The sequence below is a fragment of the Clavelina lepadiformis genome, chromosome 6 (genome assembly GCF_947623445.1).
Source record: "Clavelina lepadiformis chromosome 6, kaClaLepa1.1, whole genome shotgun sequence".
NCBI classification, from domain to species: domain Eukaryota; kingdom Metazoa; phylum Chordata; class Ascidiacea; order Aplousobranchia; family Clavelinidae; genus Clavelina; species Clavelina lepadiformis.
Window position 1 is genome coordinate 17,122,855 of NC_135245.1, and position 21,197 is coordinate 17,144,051.

The following is a 21,197-nucleotide window of genomic DNA, read 5'->3' on the forward strand; positions in this document are numbered from 1 at the left end:
CATAGAGCAAGCCAAGATATTAGGAGTGGTCCAGAAGAGTATTTGCAACAGAATGAGCTGTTCCCACCTCTGGGGTCATATTTACGGCCTTATGGGGGTCAAGAGAAACAAAAAATGAAATGATAAAAAATTAGTTTGCCAAATGACAAATATTTTTACACTTAGTAACATTTTAATTTGAAAAAGTTTCACAAACACATAAAATGTTTTTTTGTCCGTTGAATGTAAAATTCTAAATCAGAGCAGATTTGTTATTTGGCAAACTGCCAACGTCCTTTCACAGAAAGACGATGCTTGGCAATGGATCAAGTATTGATTTTTAAGTTGCATGCATGAGTAGCAGGTTAAGAAAATAAAAATAAAAGTTCGATATAACAAGCAAGCAAGCAGATGACATTAGATCAGCTGTTTAGTCGATTATAGACATTAAAATTAATTAGGAGGAAAAAATTCTAAACTTTGTTGGTGGTATGTAAGCAGCAAACATTATGTGAAGTTGATTTGTTATGGATTAAATATCTTTAAGCCGAGCAAAATTGCTTGATACATGTGCTTAAAACTTAGCTTTAAAAATAAAATGTTTTACCTGAATTTTCTGAGCATAAATCTATGTCGTCACAATCATCCATTGTTTGATTCTAAAATAATTTAAAATAATAGTTAAAGGGACAAAATCCAAAATGGACTGACATCTTTTAAGAGACGGCGTCAAATTGAAAAATTCAAGCTTAGTAATAACCATGGCGAGAGCAGATAGCGTAAACTAAAAAGTTTACTGTAAGGAAGATCGAAAACCATCATTCTGAATTTCTTTTCTTACAATACACTTTAATGACAACGAGAAGGATGTTGATTTGAGTTTAATAGGTATTGGACTTACTCCTAATGTATCAGTAGACTGGGTGGTTGTGAACGTCGTTAGCGTAGCCATCGTTGTTGTCGTTTGCAGTAGCGTCGCATCTGTCGGCGACATTCTCGGACCTCCGACCAAAGTGACGTCACCAAAGATCTTTACCTGTGAGTTATCTAAACCGAACATGACACGAACGCGTCAAAATCAAAATAAAATTTATTTAAAGTTTTAATTTCAAAAATTGTTTTCCAACTTACTACGAATTGCTTCTTGGAAGACTCTGATATCATTGGAAAAGAAACCCATCATCTGTCCACGAAATGGACGACTGATGAGGGTCTTTCCATCCCGGTTCAGAGGAGACGGATCATCATTATCGTAGACGATTCCACCAATCTGAATCATCGACTGGGAATTAAAGATGCTTCTTCCTTCTGTAAATAAAAAAGTGCAGACTAGATTAAACCAACGCACTGTGGTACCGTGTGATGAGTTACTGCTACAACATGTTACGGTATAACCTCAGCAAGATTATGGCAATTTTACTGAGGAAATTACAACACAAACTGATAAAATTAAAACTTTGTAAAAATTTGCCGTTAATGAAATATTAGCAAGAAACGGTATGGCCAGTTTTATAGATACGTAAAAGACAGTCAAAGATATTAGTTATTACTCAAACTCAAAACAGCTTCCTCGGTTGCCAAGCAACAAATATATGTATGCAAACTGAAAATACAGTTAACAAAATGCACAATAATGAACGTTCCGTTTTCGTGGAAACTAGTAATGACACACGCATGCAACAACGTTAGGTCTAAAACCCATGTTAGTACCTTTGCTTTTGAACCATGCGTCTACGGTGGTATACAAAGACGCGGGAATGGCACGTTTCGCATTTGCCAAACGGGTGCGTGCTGCCCCTACACATAAAATGGGAAAAATAACCGACCGATGCAACCCATTGCATTCACGAAACAACAGCTATAAGGTGGCCAGAAACTGATGGTAGAATTCTTCTAACCACGCATAGAGTACGGTACGGCGTCAAGCCAGCAGTAGAATATGCTGATGAATTCAGCAAGGTAGAAACTAAAAACGCGTGGGCTGCCTACTAACAAAATCCAATCACGAAGCTATAAATGTTATAATACAGTACATCCATCAAAGCCTAGTAAATATACTTGAAAAGACATTTTTAAGGGATATAACCGATAATGCACAGGTTTACAGCAGATTCTATTATGATGGAGTTCTAAGAGGAAACACAGCTGAATAATTTCCCCACACAAAACATAGAAGATTAAAAACATAAAGCGGTCGGTAAGTCCAAAAGTTTCGGATAATTTTGAGTGTTTGGGTTAGTTTGGGCAATATAGTTTTTAATAAAATTGAAGAAATTGCAAAAAGTTAACTTATGTAGGATTCTTATTACGGAGTTGTCATTTCGGCGTTGGATTTAACGTAGAGACACTTCCTTGACTACTTGCATTTGTAAAATCATCAGATACTTTCGAGCAAGAAATAAACAAGTCAACGTCTCTAGCAGAACATGCACAATATTGCGTTGTTACGCAACAAGGCATTCAGACATAACTGAAAAACACGCACAAGCAACCCTATCGTCAATTGGAACAGGTTATCAGTTGAATTACACAATTGTGCAGACTTAATTGCAGCAACTAAAGGGCTTAAACAGCGTATAACCACGTGAGCACCAGGCGACTTGTCAGAATGAAAAAATCCCATACGACAGACATGTCAGGAAAAATTCTTTTGTCTCTATTTTTCCTTTTTAATTTTTGTGCCAATGTGTCGAGATGTGTACGGTCCCTTTAGTAACTAGAAACTATCTGCTTCCTTTCTTAAGTTATGTTAATGCAAATTGAAAACTTACTGTTGTTGTTTGTTCGAATTTCAGGACGGTTGTCCACACGCATGGTCGCGTTTCCACTCTCTCGTCTGACCACGCAAGTGTGATACTGACCGTCTGATACCTTGACAGGTTCTTGTAACATGACGTCATTTTGTCCTACGTTGTATCTTAATGTAACTTTGCCGTCTTCCTAATAAAGAAATAAAAGTTTGCCTGAAATTAAGAGAAAAAGCACTTTCTGAAAACAGCCGAAACACCAGGGATAATGTAATTAATGAAACTATTTTTTGGGATGTTTAAGTTTCTTCATGAACAGGACATTTCACTGAGTACAGAATAAGAATAAAACTTGGTTAAGATAAAACTATGCAACATTACTTTGACCATGTTTTGTTCAACAAAAAAATAAAACTTAAAATGAACGTGCAGATTAAAAGCGAAATTTCCGGCAAAACGTTGTTTTTCAAACAATTTACAGCGGTGAGACGCGTTAATGAAACCACGGGAAGAAATTTTAAACTCGACCAACAAACTAGCAACATGTAACCCAGAGTAACGTATTCGTTCAAACTCCGTCGAAGCAAGCGTAGCAAAGACAGAAAAATAAGCGAATATTTATTTATACAGCCAGTTTTGTAGAGCCGGCAAACTCAAGCAAAAGCGGCAAGCTCGATCAATTAAACAAGTCCAATTCAAACCAAGTCACTTTTAAAGAAACCAGACTCATGCTCAGTGCAAAACCACTCACAATTGATACAGGGTCACTCAAAAAAGCAAGCACACGTTGAAAGGTTCAACTCAACACTCAAAGCAATCTCACTATAGTCAGGGAAAGAAAGTTCCCTCCGACCACTGCAGAGTCGAGTCGAGTTAGCAAACAATTTTTCTCAAGGGTAGAGAATCCGAAAGTGACGATATCTATGCGACCACTCTTAGGAACCGGTAAATTGTAAACGATCGTACCGTGTTTGAACCTGTACGTGGGTGTGGCAACATTTTCTACAACAACAATTCAAAAAAACGTTAATGTAAGAATAGAGATGTATCAGCAACGCCGCCAGTTTTTCAAAATGAGACTGTCCACATTTTACGAATTCTACCCAGCCATAACCCGCTTTCAAACATGGCGACGTTGCCGTGATTATCACTCACAAGAGTAAGTTGCATATACTGCTTCCGGGATTTGAATCTAGGATTAATGCCTCCGGTTATTTTCATAAACATGGCAGAATCCTGTGAGGTGCTGAAGCCAAGACCGAATCTGTCGAGCCGATTTGAAGGCCTGTCGAGTTCTGGCCACTCGTAGACCATTATGCCCGGGTATGGCCCAAATTTATAAGTGATTTTATCTGTGGAAAAACCTTGCTTTGATGATTAGGAAAATTTTTATAAACCATGCAACGTAAATCTGAAATTTTGGTGGATCAATCAAACGCAATTTCAAAATGAATACGAAATGTATAAAAATAAACAACAATTGGTAATGGACGAAATCTATCAACAGAAAACGCTTATTAAAGAGCCGAACACCGATTTCCAAATACAATATATACAAATAATGGTAGATTTATTTCTTTATTGTCACGATGTAACTGTGTGATAAAATTTATGACTAGCAAGGCCTTGATATATAGTTTTTCAATGGTATCTCATGCAAATATGTATAAACGTGTACATTCATGCATCGACAACCTGCAACATGCATAGGCTATCGTGAAGACGCCACTGGTGTGTATATAGTGACTGATATATCTTAGTTAACTTAAAAGTTATAAACATGAATTCAATTTTTCGAAACAACGCTTGGAACCCAAGTTATTAGTCCAGTCAAAATAGGGTTTGACCCACCACTAATTGCAAATGTTTTGACCCATACATTTTCTGAAAGCTTACATCATACAGAATAACTTACTAAAAATCTGCTGCGAAAAATTTAGTGGAACCCCCTTTTTAGGGGTAAAAACAAAATGGCCGCCATGTGTCCTAAAAATCTTCATTTTTCCATATTTTTTACCTAATTCATATAATTTAGGTCTGTAAAAGAGCTCATTCTATATTTCTGGTACAGGAATCCAAAAACAGACATTGGAAAGTTGCAATATGAGACAAAAACGTGTCTTTTTAAAATTTATAACAATTTAAAAATAAAATGGCCTCCACAAGTCCCAAAAATCTTTAATTTTTTCATATCTTTTCATCTAATTTAGTTCTGCAAAAAAACTATGTTAATAACTCACTGTAAATCGAACATAAACCCTTAAAAGTTTGCTAGTTTGATCATATTCATGTTTCTTTAACTTGCAGATCAATATTTCACAAACATTACCGTTTGTATTATGACGTAACTATCGTGATAATTGCGCTGCTTTACCTGAAAAATTTAGTTCTGCAACAGACCTCATGCTCTATATCTGATGATCTGGGAAAGACTGTATATCCTTCTTGAAAAAGGATAAATGAAAAAGCTCCTACAAATGAAAAAGCGTCAGGAAGATCAAGATGAAGATCATGGTCAACACTCACTTCGTTCAGAATGCACTTTCTCTTACAGAGACAACTGTATATTATGTGGATGTCCTGATATGTATGATGGCAAAAAAATGACCATAAGCTTATTCCGATTAGAGCTTTGAACTTCCGTGATAAGCTACTTCAAGCATGTGTTGCTTTTCCTGGAACCTGGGCTGATGCTGTCAAGGGGAGAGTCGTCTATGTACACGATTTGCCGCAGCTCGAGCGGGAACCTCCGTTCGTTTCGATAATGATCCTTCCGCAGGGACACCTACGGAAACCTTGTTACGACTTTTACTTCCTCTAAATGATCAAGTTAGATCGTCTTTTCGGACACCGGTTCGGCCGTTGCCAGCCGCTCCGGGTCCAATCGGAGGACCTCACTAAACCATTCAATCGGTAGTAGCGACGGGCGGTGTGTACAAAGGGCAGGGACGTAATCAACGCGAGCTAATGACTCGCGCTTACTGGGAATTCCTCGTTCAAGGGAAATAATTGCAATTCCCTCTCCCTAGCACGACCGGGGTTCAACGGGTTACCCAGACCATTCGGCCAAGGTGAGCACACGCTGATCCGGTCAGTGTAGCGTGCGTGCGGCCCCGAACATCTAAGGGCATCACAGACCTGTTATTGCTCAATCTCGTGTGGCTGAACGCCACTAGTCCCTCTAAGAAGTTAGACGCCGACCGGGAAGGTCGCGTAACTATTTAGCAAGCCAGAGTCTCGTTCGTTATCGGAATTAACCAGACAAATCGCTCCACCAACTAAGAACGGCCATGCACCACCACCTACAGAATCAAGAAAGAGCTCTCAATCTGTCAATCCTCACGGTGTCCGGGCCGGGTGAGATTCCCCGTGTTGAGTCAAATTAAGCCGCAGGCTCCACTCCTGGTGGTGCCCTTCCGTCAATTCCTTTAAGTTTCAGCTTAGCAACCATACTTCCCCCGGAACCCAAAGACTTTGGTTTCCCGAAAGCTGCCGGAGAGGTCGTCAAAGTAACGCCCCCCGATCGCTAGTTGGCATCGTTTATAGTCAGAACTAGGACGGTATCTGATCGTCTTCGAACAGTCTCTGACTTTCGCTCTTGATTAAAAAAAACATTCTTGGCAAATGCTTTCGCAGTTGTTCGTCTTGCGCCGATCCAAGAATTTCACATCTAGCGGCACAGTACGAATGCCCCCGTCCGTCCCTCTTAATCATTACCTCGCGCTCCGAAAACCAACAAAATAGAACCGAGGTCCTATTCCATTATTCCATGCACCATTATTCAGGCGAACCGCCTGCTTTGAACACTCTAATTTTTTCAAAGTAAACGTTCCGGCCGCCGCCAACACTCAGTCAAGAGCACCGACGGTGAACCGAAGGTGAGGCCGGGCACGCCAGTACACGCCTTGCGACGGACCGAGCCCAAAATCCAACTACGAGCTTTTTAACCGCAACAACTTAAATATACACTTTTGGAGCTGGAATTACCGCGGCTGCTGGCACCAGACTTGCCCTCCAATGGATACTCGTTAAAAGTTTTAGAGTGTACTCATTCCAATTACAGGGCCTCGTTAGAGTCCTGCATTGTTATTTTTCGTCACTACCTCCCCGCGTCGGGAATGGGTAATTTGCGCGCCTGCTGCCTTCCTTGGAAGTGGTAGCTGTTTCTCAGGCTCCCTCTCTGGAATCGAACCCTGATTCCCCGTCACCCGTAAGAACCTCGGTAGGCAGATACCGAACCGACGAAAGTTTATAGGGCAGACACTTGAATAATTTTTCGCCGGTGCAAGACCGTGCGATCCGCAAAGTTACCCAGAGTCACCAACGAGCACGGGCCGAGGCCCGGTCGGTTTTTGGTCTGATAAATGCACGCCTCCGTGAGTCGGCGCTTTTCGTGCCGATTTGCGACTAATCCATATGATAGGGGACAGACTCGAAAGAGCAGGATGTGTTGTCCACCATGCCAGAGGAGATGCAGATGTCCTGATAGTAGAAACCGCGATGTCATCTGCACAGCAACAAGACACTGTAGTTTTAGCAAGTGATACTGACATTCTGATTTTGCTCATACATTACAAGAAGAGTAATACCACGCACAACATCTGGTTGCAAACAGCATCTAAAAAGGGCACTAAAAAACCATCAAAGTGCTGAAACATTTCAGTCACCAGAAAACTTCTTGGAGACACTGTGTCAAATAATCTTCTCTTTGCCCATGCACTGTTGGGATGTGATACCACTTCAAGGGTATTTGGAATAGGCAAACAGAAAGCTGTTACAAAACTAAGAACTGATGAAAACTTCAGAACAGCTGCAGTAACTTTCATGTCATTCTCTGCAAATGCAAATGACGTTGTAAAAGCAGGGAAGTTGGCTCTAATTGCCATGTACAATGGAAGGCAAGATGACAATCTTGACGATCTAAGATATCAAATTTTCTGTGGAAAGACAGCAAGAAGTATGACTGCAGTAGACCCATGTTCTCTTCCTCCCACGTCATAAGCAGCGAGGTTTCACAGTCTCAGGGTATATTATCAAGTGCAGGTGTGGCTGGGTCATGAGACAGATGTGCCACCGGAACAGTGGGGTTGGCGTTTTAGTGAAGGCAGTCTGGTGCCTGTGATGACAGACAAACTTCCAGCTCCATCTCAGTTCCTGGAAATGATTGTCTGCAACTGCAAGACCGGCTGTTCTACACTTCGATGCACATGCCGGAAATCTGGTTTAGAATGTACAGTTGCATGTGGTGAATGTCATGGGTTATGTTCAAATTCGTCATTAGGCCTAATGGAAGACATTGACTCTGATGATGATGCCTTGGTTTGAACTATTAATTGTTTGATAAAATTAGGTCTTTTACAGAACTAAATTTTGCGAATTAGGTTAAACGATAAGGAAAAACGAAGATTTTTCAGACTCATGGCGGCCATTTTATTTTTAAATTATGTTATAAAATTTTATTAAGACAAATTTTTATCTCATTTTTCAACTTTCCAGTGTCTGTTTATAAATTCCTTGTACCAGAAATATAGAATGAGCTCTTTTACAGAACTAAATTACATGAATTAGGTGAAAAGATACGTTAAAATGAAGATTTTTGGGACACATGGCGGCCATTTTGTTTTTACCCCCAAAAAGGGGGTTCCACTAAATTTTTCGCAGCAGATTTTTAATATGTTATTCTGTATGATGTAAGCTTTCAGAAAATGTATGGGTCAAAACATTTGCAATTAGTGGTGGGTCAAGCCCTATTTTGAGCCGGATTGACTGGACTATATATCGGTATTTTCAAATCATGTCAAAAACAAGGTTTCATGTTTCGGCTTCAAATAATCCAAATTAAGTATTCCGATTAGGATTATAATTCGGTTGGCTTTTTCATTAAATTATATAAGTTTCTTTTAGGATATAGTTCAATTTCTCCGCCTTAATAAGTTAATACAATAACTTATTACTACAATTTCTAAAATATTATTAAACGTTTGCCAAAAATCGACTGCTTACCCGGACGAAGTGTACTGACATCTAGTGAAAAGAAGAAAAAGGTGAGAGTTTAACATAACATTTTTACCAAAGTAAATCTATTTGTAACCTAAATGTTATTTTGAGTGAATTACATAATCAGCTAATTGTTCGGCGTGTAACCGGAAAAGGATCACAGAACTTGTGTTACGGCGCCATTTGAACTTACGTTGCTGACAATTTTCACCAACGTAAGCTGTCATGCTGCAGTCGCACGTGTATTTTTCCCATTTTCTGGTGCAGATTCCATTGTTGAAACATGGATTTGGTACGCAAGGATTATTCGGTTCTAAGAAAAAGAAACGCCAGCCGTTGATGCTATGATATCTTCCGTTTTTATACACAATTACAAGTCAATTCAATCTGCTGTGTTTGTATCAAATTTATGGTTTGTTTACCAGTTGCTGAAATACATTGAAAGTATTTTCACTTAGTTAGAAACCAGTGAAAGTGCGAACCAGAGCAGTTGCATTCACAATATACTCGTGCGATGATTTGATATGCATTAGCATGGCATGAGCACAGAAAACATACAAATACTAACAAAATAAACAAAAATAACAACTCAATTGACATACTTGTGTCAAATTTGCACGCTGTAGTTAACAGTAAAACACTTAAAGGAAAACTTTACCTTTGCACCCAACAGTTATCCCGTCTTGGTTGTCATTCCTGTCTCGCTCCAAACTTGCAAACGTCCAACCATTTAGGTCAACATTGCTCAGGCACCCCTGGTAGCCACTTTTAGAAGTAATTTGAGAAGGGAGGTTGTAGTAATAACTGTTTGCGTCCAGACCACCGATGTAAAGTTGGCCTGTTTCATTGCAGAGCATCTTTAGATCAGTTATGTCGATGCAGTTTAGGTTTGATTAATTGATTTATATTTTGTCTAATATAGGCTACGAAAGCAAATCTTATCGATATAATATATACATAACAGGGGGGGTTTAAAATGACAAGTGTTCCATTTGATAAATGGAACCGTGTTTTAATCTTGACCTTGACAAAAAGCACGATAAGTACTGTAGATTTCAAGGTGTGATCGGATTGTCACATTTTAATCGGATATTCGCAGACAAGCGAGTGTCAAGAAAATTTTTTCCATATGCTGGAAAGGACATCCGCAAAGCGTAATTATTCACACCACACATACCTTATCCGATGCAGAACAGATAAACCGATCCACACGTGATTCTTTTTATAAAGACTTTTACATACCATCAAACAATACAGTACAAAAATACTTTGTATTTAATTTGTTCGGCGAATACTGACTAAAACTTCTACAAATCTTTCGACAATTTTACCCGTCAAGTCAAGGTTTGTCTTGGAATAGTCTCCCGAAAATTTAGCTCTGACCCCGTCAACCGTGATGACGTGATCATTCTTCTCACTCCTAGTGATCCTGACGTTGTGCCAGTTGTTGTCATGGAGCCAAGGAGCTCCGGGAACGGAAATAGTCTGAAACAGGAATGATATGAACTTGAAAGTGACAGCAATAATGTTTGCAGTTGTAAAAAAATGTAAACCGCAAATTGCCCATGAATAATGATGATGTACTACCGCGGCAAATAAAATTTCGGGTTTCTTTTAAACTTATTGCCGAATAACCAGTAATCATTGATATCTTCAAAATTAGTGTAATCGTTTATGGTATTTACACTAATCCGAGGAATACAAATTAAAGAATGTTATCTCGATCTCTAATCGAGAGAGCAAACTTGCAACTATAAAGCTTAAAAACCTATTTTTAGGCGATAGTGATCCCGTACCTGAGGTCCGTTACCAAGGTCGTAGCTGTAGCGTATCGTTCCGTCCACGATCTCAACGGCGATAAAATCGTTCTGTCTTCCGGCGTTGTAAAGAATCAAGCCGTCTCCTGCTGTAGTTCTTAAGCTCAGTGAAAGGTCCATGGAGCTGAAGAAACAAATTTTGTTGTAGAGAAAAATGTTTTAAACACGTTCGATGAATCTATAGGCAATACAAATTCTCATCTAAGTAAATTTGCCCGTTTGTATTTATGATGTTAAACGCTTCAAGACAATAAGCTGCACCATGTAGACGTGATTTATAAACCATAAACTGCTCCAAACGACATCAAACATATAGCACATTGTTTAAGATCATTATTTTTCGCTTCGTTTGACGTTTATTGATATACCTGTAAGCGTTCAATGTTGGCAGAGACAAATAGCTGCCAGCACTTCCAAAGGTATACGGCCAGGCATATATCGGAGTGGTGTGATCCCACGTCGACGTTTTGGTACAAATTAAACGTTGATCGATACAACTGAAAAAAACTTTTATCATTATCAAATGATATTAATAGCTAACACATACCCAAACCAGTAAGGACTAGTAAATTTAAACAGGCAAGGTATAGAATGAAATTGCATTGTTACAATGAATAAAAAAACCTTTCTAAATGAATCAAAATGTATTTAAAGGAAACCGGAATTGCATCAAATATACTTTCTATTAACACTTGAAGTTGTATTTGATTAAGCCTTTCGACTACCGGTTGTTTATCAAATTAACCTTTCGATTAAGTTTTCGCTGTTGAAAACGACATTTTCCATGAATCCCGCGAACGGTTTCGTGTCTGAATTAGCTGATGATGCACTTGAAAGGATGTTGACGTCATCGACTGAGGAACCCACCAACATGCCAAGATGAACGATGTCAAATTCGAGTTTGTTATAACTACCAGGGAGCAAATCTAAAAAAGAAAAACAGTAAGTATAATTGTACCAATCATACAAGCGAGATAGGCTAAGTGCGCTTTTTAAAATGTAACTTATAACCCTTGGCTCTTTCTTTCTGCAAATATGTATAATTTATAGTTTGATTACTTTTAGTTGGAAACAAGATTATGTTAAGCAATGCTGGACAGGCGATTTTACATTTCAGGGATTTTAAAATGGACATTAGATGAAGCTATGCCTCACCCGAAAATAAATTATCACAATATTAATTATTTAAAAACGGACTAAAAGATGAAAAACGTTGCTGGGATACGGCGTCTATGACGTAAGTTTCCTATAACAAGAGTCGAAAGGTTCTACAACACCAGTTTGACACTTTGATAAATGAGAAGCAAATATCACGGCTCTATATTGTAATGACGCCTTGTGTGAAGCTGTCATTTGCACGTAATATCACCGTCGAACACGCTTCTTTCGAGCATAAAACTTGACATTTTTATTTAAGATTAGTAGGGAAAATTAAAAAATTTAACCTGATAGTTTAAGACCAGAATGGACAGGCCATAATTAAAACTCTGCCTTATTATGGAATGCTTTTCATCACGCTTGAGGGTTGCGAAGTAATACAATGCATTAACTTATTTATCCTTCGAACTGCGCTATGTAAATGTATTTGTTTTCACTAAAAACAAAACCCATTGATAAACTTGACATTTAACAGGCTTTAATGTGTAGCAAAGCAACTCCGAGCTGAGAAACTATTTGTTAAAACAAAACGTGACAAAGACTTTGACTTTAAAAATAGTGGAAAATTAGTAGCTACTGATATTAGAAACGCAATAACCTAAATTCTAAAAGAAACGAAATAGACTCGCAGCATTTTGCAGCTTATTTCACCTGCAATATGCACCATGCAATAGCGGAAGCCACATGCTGTTAAGGTACTTATTTTAAACAAATACAACTGTCACCATAAGATAAAACAAAGCATTTAGGATAGCAACGATGGATTTATGGAAAAAAGAAACTGTCAAAGTTACCATCCCGACAAAAAACAAGCACCTACATCAAAAGCGAAGTTTATATTTTACAAAGAACTCATGCCAGAAAGGGTGTTTCAGTTATCACTTAAGCCGCTTCCTCGCGGAATGCTAGCTGCCTTGGCATGCCACTACGAGTGACTTAGATCTTACCACAACAACCGGTGACGAGACTTCGAGAAGAATCCGTCCTTGGCGATATGCTTAATGCTAGAAGACCAGGATATATAAAAGTGTTTTTGTATCAGATTGTGCACAAACTTAAATAGTCTTCTCAGTGATGTGTTCGACGTTATCGAAAAACATCTGCCCGATAAAACCGATCCTATCATTTACGTTTCCCTACGAGTCTGTTGTAAAGGTATCAACGCTAAATCAATTCAGGCTCAGTTTTACAGCAGCGCGGTTTCTTTTCTTTGCTTTTTGTTGGAATAGCTTCTGATGCTAATCTAAAATTTGCATATATTGATTCTGCATAAAGTTGCAAGTTTTTCTTCCAGATTAAAATATTCATGCCGCATATTTGATTTGATAGACAGTGCCAGTAAAACCACAAGAAATTTTATTCGGAAGGATTTACTGAAAAATCAAGAATTTTAATAAGACGAGTCGGAAATATCGGCTAAAAAAAACTGTTATGAAATATGCATGATGTGCTGTGCACTAAAAATATTTTTTAAAGTTATCATCGACTACATCTGGTAGAATAAAGAAGTTAACATTGCAATGGACGAAATTGACCGGACATGGAAAACCATCTAATTCGACTTACACTTGGCATAAATAGCATGACGTCTCATACGACCGTATTAGGACAAGAGTTATGCTCATATATTATCTGCTTATACAGTTAAAGTGAATTCACAAACCGCGTAGGTCCATTTTGACTTGACCCATTTTTTAAGAAATTCATTTCGCTTTGCTTGTGTCTATTGCACCAACAAAACAAAAATATCAACCATAGACTTATCACGCGACACATAAAAAGTAGCGATTGTTTGCTGCTGCTAACTGATGTCAAAGCTTTTACAGTAGTATCTTTTATTTTTGAGTAGACTGCTAATTTACGCTTAATTTGCTAAAAATTTGCGATATAAATTAGAGTGAAACTTTACCCCTGCTTCTTGCGCCGTCTACGCTGATAGTGACCTTTCGGCTTCTTCGCATGACCTTGACGGTGTGCCACTGTCGGTCATTCAACTTTGACCCTTCAATTAGTCGAAGAGGTCGTTGACCTTCATTGCAATAAAATATTTTAGAAAATAGTTTCAGATTTCTTTATTATCCAAAGTTTAAGTAATCATGATTTGAAAACGAAGATGCTATCAATTAGTTGGTAGGTATACAGTTTGTAATTCATTTGCGAGATATCTTTATTGTGTATGACCTATACATGTAGATTCCATCTGGTGTTTGGAAATTTAAAAACCTTGCTGCAAAAAATAAAACGCCTCAAGAAGACCTCATATTAAAAAGACCAGAAAATGCCTCATATTATTCCTTTATAAAATAATTTTATCATATGATTAGACACTTCCAAACAAATGTTAAACGAATAAAAGAATAAGAGTTAATAAGTTTTTCAGGCGATAACTCCACATTCAATTGTTGTTTATTGGTACAGATTCTGCGTAGGCTCACCCGACAAAAGGGCGGTTGCAAGAAGGAGGAAAGCAAGACTTAATTGGCCAGTGCACTTTCAGGCTTTTAAATTATTGATGAGGAAGTTGTACCGAGTGTTCTTAAAAATCGAACGTAAACGACAAGGTCTAAAACTGAAACAAGTGCATGCTTACTTGGCCTGAAGGATGCTGTATTACAGCTTATATCGAAGCACTTATTAAGACAATCCGCAAGAACACTTCTTAATCGTACCGGACAAATCCACATATAAAAGATGCAGCGTTATAAAGGGTTGATGTCATTTAACGACCGCGTTAAGGGTTTTTGTGTTTCTCTGGGTCTTTTCTGCCCATTGCTTATAAATTAGAGAGTGAAATATTTATCCGGTCAAAAAATGATTTATAGTGGCTAAAGCTACAAGCGACTAAAAAAATCAGCCAGCGGTCGAAAACTTACCTGCAGAAAGGAATTTGTAAAAAAACACTTGGTAAATCCATCGCACCACGGGAATACGATGCTCTGTTAATCATATTAACGCTCGAATATTCTATTTCTACAATTTTATTTGGAACCTATTATATCGTGCTTTGCTAGAAGAACATTTTTTGTCCCGATTTCTAAGAATAAATATATAGTATAGTTCTCACTGCAATTGACAATGTGATTTCACAATTTGCGATTATGACAGCTAACGGCTAATACCTTAACTTCAACGGGTAAAGAAAATCGACTAAACCTCCAGCCCTAGAACAAAAATGAATATACAGTAGAAACAAATCACAACAAAAATGACACCATTGTGACGTCATAATTAAACTCTCCAAATACTAATTTTTTGAAAACCAAGCCTCTCGATAAAAAATGCATTGGATTGATGAAATAGCAATATGTGGCTTTTAAGTTTTATAAGCTGTTAGCATATGTAGGGGTCCGTGACTTCCACCATCTTTTCTGCTGATGCCACACGTTAATTCTGACGTCACAATGGTATTACGTAAACATGCAAGTGCAGAATGAAGTGCAAAGTGACACTTACGAGGTGCAGTGCAGTTTTTGATCTGGTTACAATCTGCTAAAAAAATGATAAAACATGATTTAAAATAAAAACACAAAAACGTAAGTGAAGAAAATAAAAAGATGATGTAATGCAGGGCTTCCCAAACTTTTTTGCTCGCGACCCCTTTCAAACTTCTGAAGTTTTCCGCGACCCTTCACGTTTAATTTGATTAGCAGCGCGAAATATACATTAGTCATTAGTGACATTTATTGAGATGCAAAGACTGAATTCAAGCAACCAGTACTCAAAGCCTACTTACTACTTTACACATATGTAGGCTACTGGAAACAAAAAAGCACACACATTTATTCTGTGTGATTGGTGCGACTGCTTTCTGCTACAAAGCAAGTCCAGCCGTGGCTCAATATATGTTAATGCTGGTCTCAAGGCGGTTTCAATGTTGATTAGGCTGGAACGATATTTTGTTTTGATTGTATTTTGTACTTCGTGTAAAATTGGTATACGCTCTGCGACCCCTGAAGTTCGTTACGCGACCCCTTGCGGGGTCGCGACCCCCAGTTTGGGAAGCCCTGATGTAATGTACTACACAACACAAAATGCAAAAACAATGTACATATTTGTTTTGCCTCATGTGGAGAAGTAAATAAAATCGAATAAATTATGATAGCATATAGGCGATATAGCTACAACAGTGTGTTTAAAATTCTTTAGTATTTTATCATTCTGTCCATGTTCCAGGTTTTTATCGTTTCATCATTCAAATGTAATTATAGGTCGTCAGCCTTCATTTATTGCGTGGTCATTACTAATTCATAGACTCCTAATGACTTGTCAATTATCGTTCATGTTTTTAGACTCAAGATGATTTAACAAGGTTGGAAAATCAAGTTTTCGAAGCAGTCTTAAGTAACTGTGAAAATTAGAATCCAACTTACCAACATTCACAGAGAGCCTAATTTTTCCTCCACTAATGATTTCAATGAGAAGTGTATCTCTCGTTCTGTTTGACGTCGTTGCAAAAAGCAAACCTGAAATGCCACTTTAACTTTTAAATGTATACCAAAGTAAACATTTTTTAGAAAGTTGTCTTTCAGTATAATATTATCTGATAGTTAAAGTAAGTTTTGCACATGCTACCAGCTACTACAAGGCCATGTGGTAAATGATTAATATCATTGATAAACATTAACCAAGAACAGAAAACAAGGCTTTATTGCTGAAGAAACCGTTCATATATGAAGAAAGACATATTTAAAAATTACATGTATTAAATTACAAGTATATGCTTAATATACTTATTTTTGTTCTACTTCTAACATTTGAGAAAGCAAAAGTATAGACATCACCTGAGCTAATACTTGTCTTGAATCGAAGTGAAATTACTTCTCCTGTGGTTTGGATTGTCTTTGACAGCGGAAATTTCATATATTGTCCGCCGTCAAACCGCGCCGCCGACACCGCTATCGATTATATATTAAACCCGTGTTAATTGAGTTGCAACGGTTCAAAATATGAAAAAGAATATTTACAAAATCCAGAATACCAATCACTTCGTGTGATGTTAAGTTTAGCTTAGTCGAAAAACGGATATAGAACTCTGCTCTACTAAACATTGGTAACTTGGCAGCAATTTGACAGGTATGTGTTACTCAGTATACGGCAACATTCAGTTATTTCAGCCCTTGGAGACAATATTTTCTATTCAAAATAGGACAAATAAAACATGTCCAAGAAGACTGAATAGCTGAAAGGCGACAATTATGGATGCATTGAAGGAGCAGCACAAATGAAACTATACATTGTAGGAATGGTAACTGTCGAAAAAACCCAAGCTTGTATCGTACACTTTAGCCTGCTACTATTTATTACGTAACTGCTGTATGGTCATTACATAAACCGCTAAATTCACTCACATTCCGAACATGTTTCTCCTTTAAAAGAGGTGCTGGAGCAATCACAAATGAATCTGTTTGTCCCTTCGATGCAAAAACCTCCGTTTTCGCAAGGATTAGAGCGGCAATATGAACCTGACAAGCTTTCGCAAGTTGGATTTATACCTCCTTGATTCTTGCTCAGGGACTGAAAAAAAATTTGCAAAATGACAAAATAGATTGCGATATGCCGCGATTTCCGATACTTTCAAATGGCTACAAAAGCATGCGCACCAACAATGATAACAACAATAGCTAATACAACCAGCAGGATTAACAACACCACCAGTACAGTATATCAAAACTAGGGTTAGAAATTGCTGGGTGTAACTTTTACGTAAGACGCATTCCAACCTTGTAATAGGAACTGCACATGTTTAGAGGCGGACCGTGCAGGTGCAGGCATTGTAAACATAGCAGGGTTGCCATTTTAAGGGTAACCCGGGATTTTCCTTGGATCCCGTCTTGACCCACGTTATCCATTTCAAAATCGATGAAACAGAATCCGATTTAACAATGGTAAAAAATTTTGAAAGCTCTATTTTGTCAGTAAAGATTTATAACTGAAATAATCCGCTGGGTTTACTTGCAACTGAAAATTAAAGGACTTAAAACCGCATAAAAATGGATTCGATAACATATTCATAGATCTGGTGACTCTGAATCACTATAGAACCCGAAAATTAGTAAGATTCCGGTCTGCTGAACGTAAAGCTAAATAATTAAGTTACTTATCGCGTTTACTGGCTGCCAATTCTACTGATTTTAAATGACATTTAAACTTAATAAAAAAAGATTTTTAGAAAAAAACTTGCGTTCAACTATTTGGCTAGCTAAAGAAATGCTTTGCATAGAATCTTAAATAAAACTGCTTTTTCTTTTCTTTCTTGATTATATGATCATTTTAGTTAAAGGTTGCTGCTTTTTAAGTAAGCACGTTGCACATGAAAATGAATTTCTTTCAAAATATTTCTTTGCCTTCTAACAGTTTTAATCCCATTGGTTGAGGTCTGCGCATTAATCTATTGCACTTAACACCGAGTTGATTTCTCTTAGCAGGAAACGCTAATGCTTTTAATGCCTTTTTAATCTTAAGCTAAATCCTTTTTTTTATTCTCGGCGTCTTGAGGACTCTTAAAGTCTAAACTTTTCGAACCTGATTGGCCGATCGCCGAACTGAAGTTTGTGTGTCGCCAGTTAAGCTAAAATCATAGACGGTAACTGTCGATTTTCATTTAGTAATGAGTAATGACATAATACTTTCTACCTGAATCACTGGACAGGATAATTAAGCGATGTCAGAAAACATATGCCGTGGCCGATTAAAGTTTTCTCTCTTCTTGTTTTAGGAGAAAAAAATGAAGAGAAAAAAGTATCTCTGGCGCTAGGGCTCGGACAGAAAATCGGTCAGGTCGTAAAATGTTATCAGCAACAGAACTGTATATACCTTTGGGGGATTTCTGTATTCCATATACACAAAGGATCGAAAGATTTTAGTGATATTAATGTATAGATGGCTTTCGAAACGTTATCAAAAATCGAAAAAAAACGGTCCTTTTGGGAAAAAGGCTCATCAAACGTCAGGAACAAATCGCCTCGCTATTTTGATTTGTGATGCAAGTTAGACCAGTCTAATTGAAACGAAAAAGGTCTTAACGGCTATGTGCGTCAATGAATTCAATGACAAGTGCAATAAAAACATCACTAAGTGAATAGTAATAACCAAAAGGAATTAGGGGGCATTGGAAGAAAGTCTGTCAGCATGTTGCAGCAAATCAGTTTCATTTTATATGTTTATTCTAATTCTAGAAAATAACAACTTATACGGATCAAGAACTCACAAGATTTTCTGATGCACAAGCAAATTTCTCGTTTCATGTAAATTGTTTAATGGAATGTAACGCATAGGCTTATAGGCTTATACTGAAAAATGACTGACGCTGTCAGTTTGTTCGAGTTATTGTTGAGACAAATTTCTGACATCTAAATCTAAATTTTTAAATCAATTACAGTAGGCTGCACAAGTACGATTGTGTTTATGGTTAGATCAAGGAGTGAAAGGTTGTTTTAAGAAAACATTGTTCAGAAATTTGCTTTTCAAAAACACAAAGATAGCGATAAAATACAGAATTGCATAAAATCTGTATCTAAAAGTAAAAATTTTAAAAGAATTTTCTTAAATCAAGCTATATAGTTTATGCATTTAAAATATGATGTTAATTCATAATAAACTTAATTTAAATAATGTAGATTAACAATATCGCCTCACCCTTAAATTGATTTCCTGTTTGTCAACCTTGAAATCTTTCATGCAGCCCACAAAACCTTTCCGCCAGGGGGCGTTCAAGAGATCGGTAAGGGGTCGAAGAAACGTCCCAAAATCGGTACCACCCACCGTGAAGTTACCATTCAGGTCTAGATTACGGTTTGATCCCTAAAACTTCCCGTATTAATTTCTACAACATTCCGTCATGTTAGCTGTATCATTTAAACATAAACTCACCGCCATTTCAAAGGGTCTTCGACTTTCATCCACAATCAAAACAATTTTTTGGCCCGTTCTGTGTATACTCAAATGATGCCAACGACCGTCGGATAAACTAGGGCTCGTGACGTCAGCGTTGTTGGGAAACTGCGGATTAATAACGTACAAGTTCTGTATGAAAGATATTTGTATTTTTGGTAATATCTATAAATATCAAATATCTTGATATCTAAAGGTACTGGAGCTTGAGAAAGCTCTTGTTCAAACTAACAAAAATAAATTAACCTTTAAGTTGTTTCTTTGTTGATATCTACTTGTTTACTGCTTTAATATATAGAACAAACTGACACTCGCATTTGTTGCCACAAGCATATAGTTACACTTTCAAAATTCGTTTTAGAAAACTTATAAAATTATAGAATTGTAACCAAAGCCAATCAAACCTCAGCTCGGTCATTAAATGTTAACCCCATAACATGTGGTAGCCTGTATTTACAAAGCGACTATAAACCCAACATAAAGAGTTCTTAATCGTAATGAAAAGTTAAATCAATTACAGGGCAAATAAACTCAGTTAATAATAACTATGTTGATGTTATACAGTCAATTTTAACAAATTTGCCGTAGCATGAGTTCGGGTGATTCATTTTGACAGTCTAACCGGTGCCATAATATTAAGTAATCAGAAAACTGTCAAAAAAGTCAAAAAACTGTCTTAAAGCCGGACTTCCAGGACACCACCTTGCAATTACAGAAGCACACGTCAAAAATCTTAGTTTATTAATATTTCATTTTTACGGGCACCGTACACGACCTTTGAATAACAATTTGGCACTTTTGTTTCATAAATAGCAGAAAAACAGGCGTCCTGATCAATGGTGTATGACCAATCTAGTCAAAATGCAACGTTAAAAACAATTTTCTCAGAAATAAATTTTCTACCCTAGCAGTTAATTGTAATCAACGTGAATTCACCTGGTTCGTGCCGTTGCCAAGGTTGATCGTCAAGTAGGGCCTGCCGCCGAAGAGTTCTATGGCAAAAATATCACTTGACCTCGCGTTGGCGTATACCAGTACACCATTCTGGAAATGACGAAAAAATATCAATAATAAAGTAATTACGCATCGTAGTAACGAAAACGAGTTTTAAAATCGACGCGTTTTTCTTTTTAATGATTTGTTTAAATCTTGAACAGATCATTGCTGATGAAGGTGGCGTTTGTTACGTAATAAAATACCTTATGAAGACACAAAGAGATTGGGTTCAAACTTACCCGCTCCATTGTTTTAAACTGGAATTCCATCGATCCTCTCGCTGTGTTCTTCCAGAGAGCGAAAGCCGGAAGAGTGAGGTAGGATTCCGGAGTCCGGAACGAGCAAGCTGTCCTCGGAGCAGGAGTCGTATCACAGGAGAAGGATATGTCTCCCGTGACCACAATCCGATCGTTTCGCTCCGACAACATCCGGGACAGAGGAAAGCGCTGATGTTTACTGTTGTTATATCGAACCTATATACCAAGATTAAGCAAAGTTTTTGTTAAATATTTCTCTTTGCTTGTGCCCTAACTGACTACTACTATTCATTACATCCAGTTGGTTTGTTGGTTGTAACAAGTCAATCTGTCTCACATATTAAAACAAACGATCT

General features: G+C 37.5%; 1 protein-coding gene across 9 annotated transcripts in view; it reads right to left on the reverse strand.

The window, feature by feature from the left end:
* Positions 1-21,197, reverse strand: part of LOC143461652 (neurexin-1-like) — a 34,379-nt gene that overhangs the window by 2,600 nt on the left and 10,582 nt on the right. For 2 of the 9 annotated variants that reach the window (XM_076959460.1, XM_076959452.1), the window contains exons 6-28: positions 20,824-21,057; positions 20,525-20,632; positions 19,568-19,696; positions 19,334-19,498; positions 17,047-17,212; positions 16,480-16,593; positions 16,069-16,161; positions 15,152-15,187; positions 13,608-13,727; positions 12,646-12,702; positions 11,286-11,466; positions 10,909-11,037; positions 10,520-10,664; positions 10,055-10,208; positions 9,382-9,561; positions 8,917-9,036; positions 8,730-8,750; positions 3,882-4,078; positions 2,751-2,919; positions 1,690-1,776; positions 1,111-1,287; positions 881-1,026; positions 587-638 (exon numbers count right to left, since the gene is read on the reverse strand). In XM_076959460.1, coding sequence (XP_076815575.1) covers positions 587-638; positions 881-1,026; positions 1,111-1,287; positions 1,690-1,776; positions 2,751-2,919; positions 3,882-4,078; positions 8,730-8,750; positions 8,917-9,036; positions 9,382-9,561; positions 10,055-10,208; positions 10,520-10,664; positions 10,909-11,037; positions 11,286-11,466; positions 12,646-12,702; positions 13,608-13,727; positions 15,152-15,187; positions 16,069-16,161; positions 16,480-16,593; positions 17,047-17,212; positions 19,334-19,498; positions 19,568-19,696; positions 20,525-20,632; positions 20,824-21,057 — 2,980 coding nt within the window. Of the gene's footprint in view, positions 1-586; positions 639-880; positions 1,027-1,110; positions 1,288-1,689; positions 1,777-2,750; positions 2,920-3,549; positions 3,729-3,881; positions 4,079-8,729; positions 8,751-8,916; positions 9,037-9,381; positions 9,562-10,054; positions 10,209-10,519; positions 10,665-10,908; positions 11,038-11,285; positions 11,467-12,645; positions 12,703-13,607; positions 13,728-15,151; positions 15,188-16,068; positions 16,162-16,479; positions 16,594-17,046; positions 17,213-19,333; positions 19,499-19,567; positions 19,697-20,524; positions 20,633-20,823; positions 21,058-21,197 lie in introns of all 9 variants that reach the window. The other 7 variants (XM_076959453.1, XM_076959454.1, XM_076959455.1 and 4 more) reach the window with 7 other exon arrangements.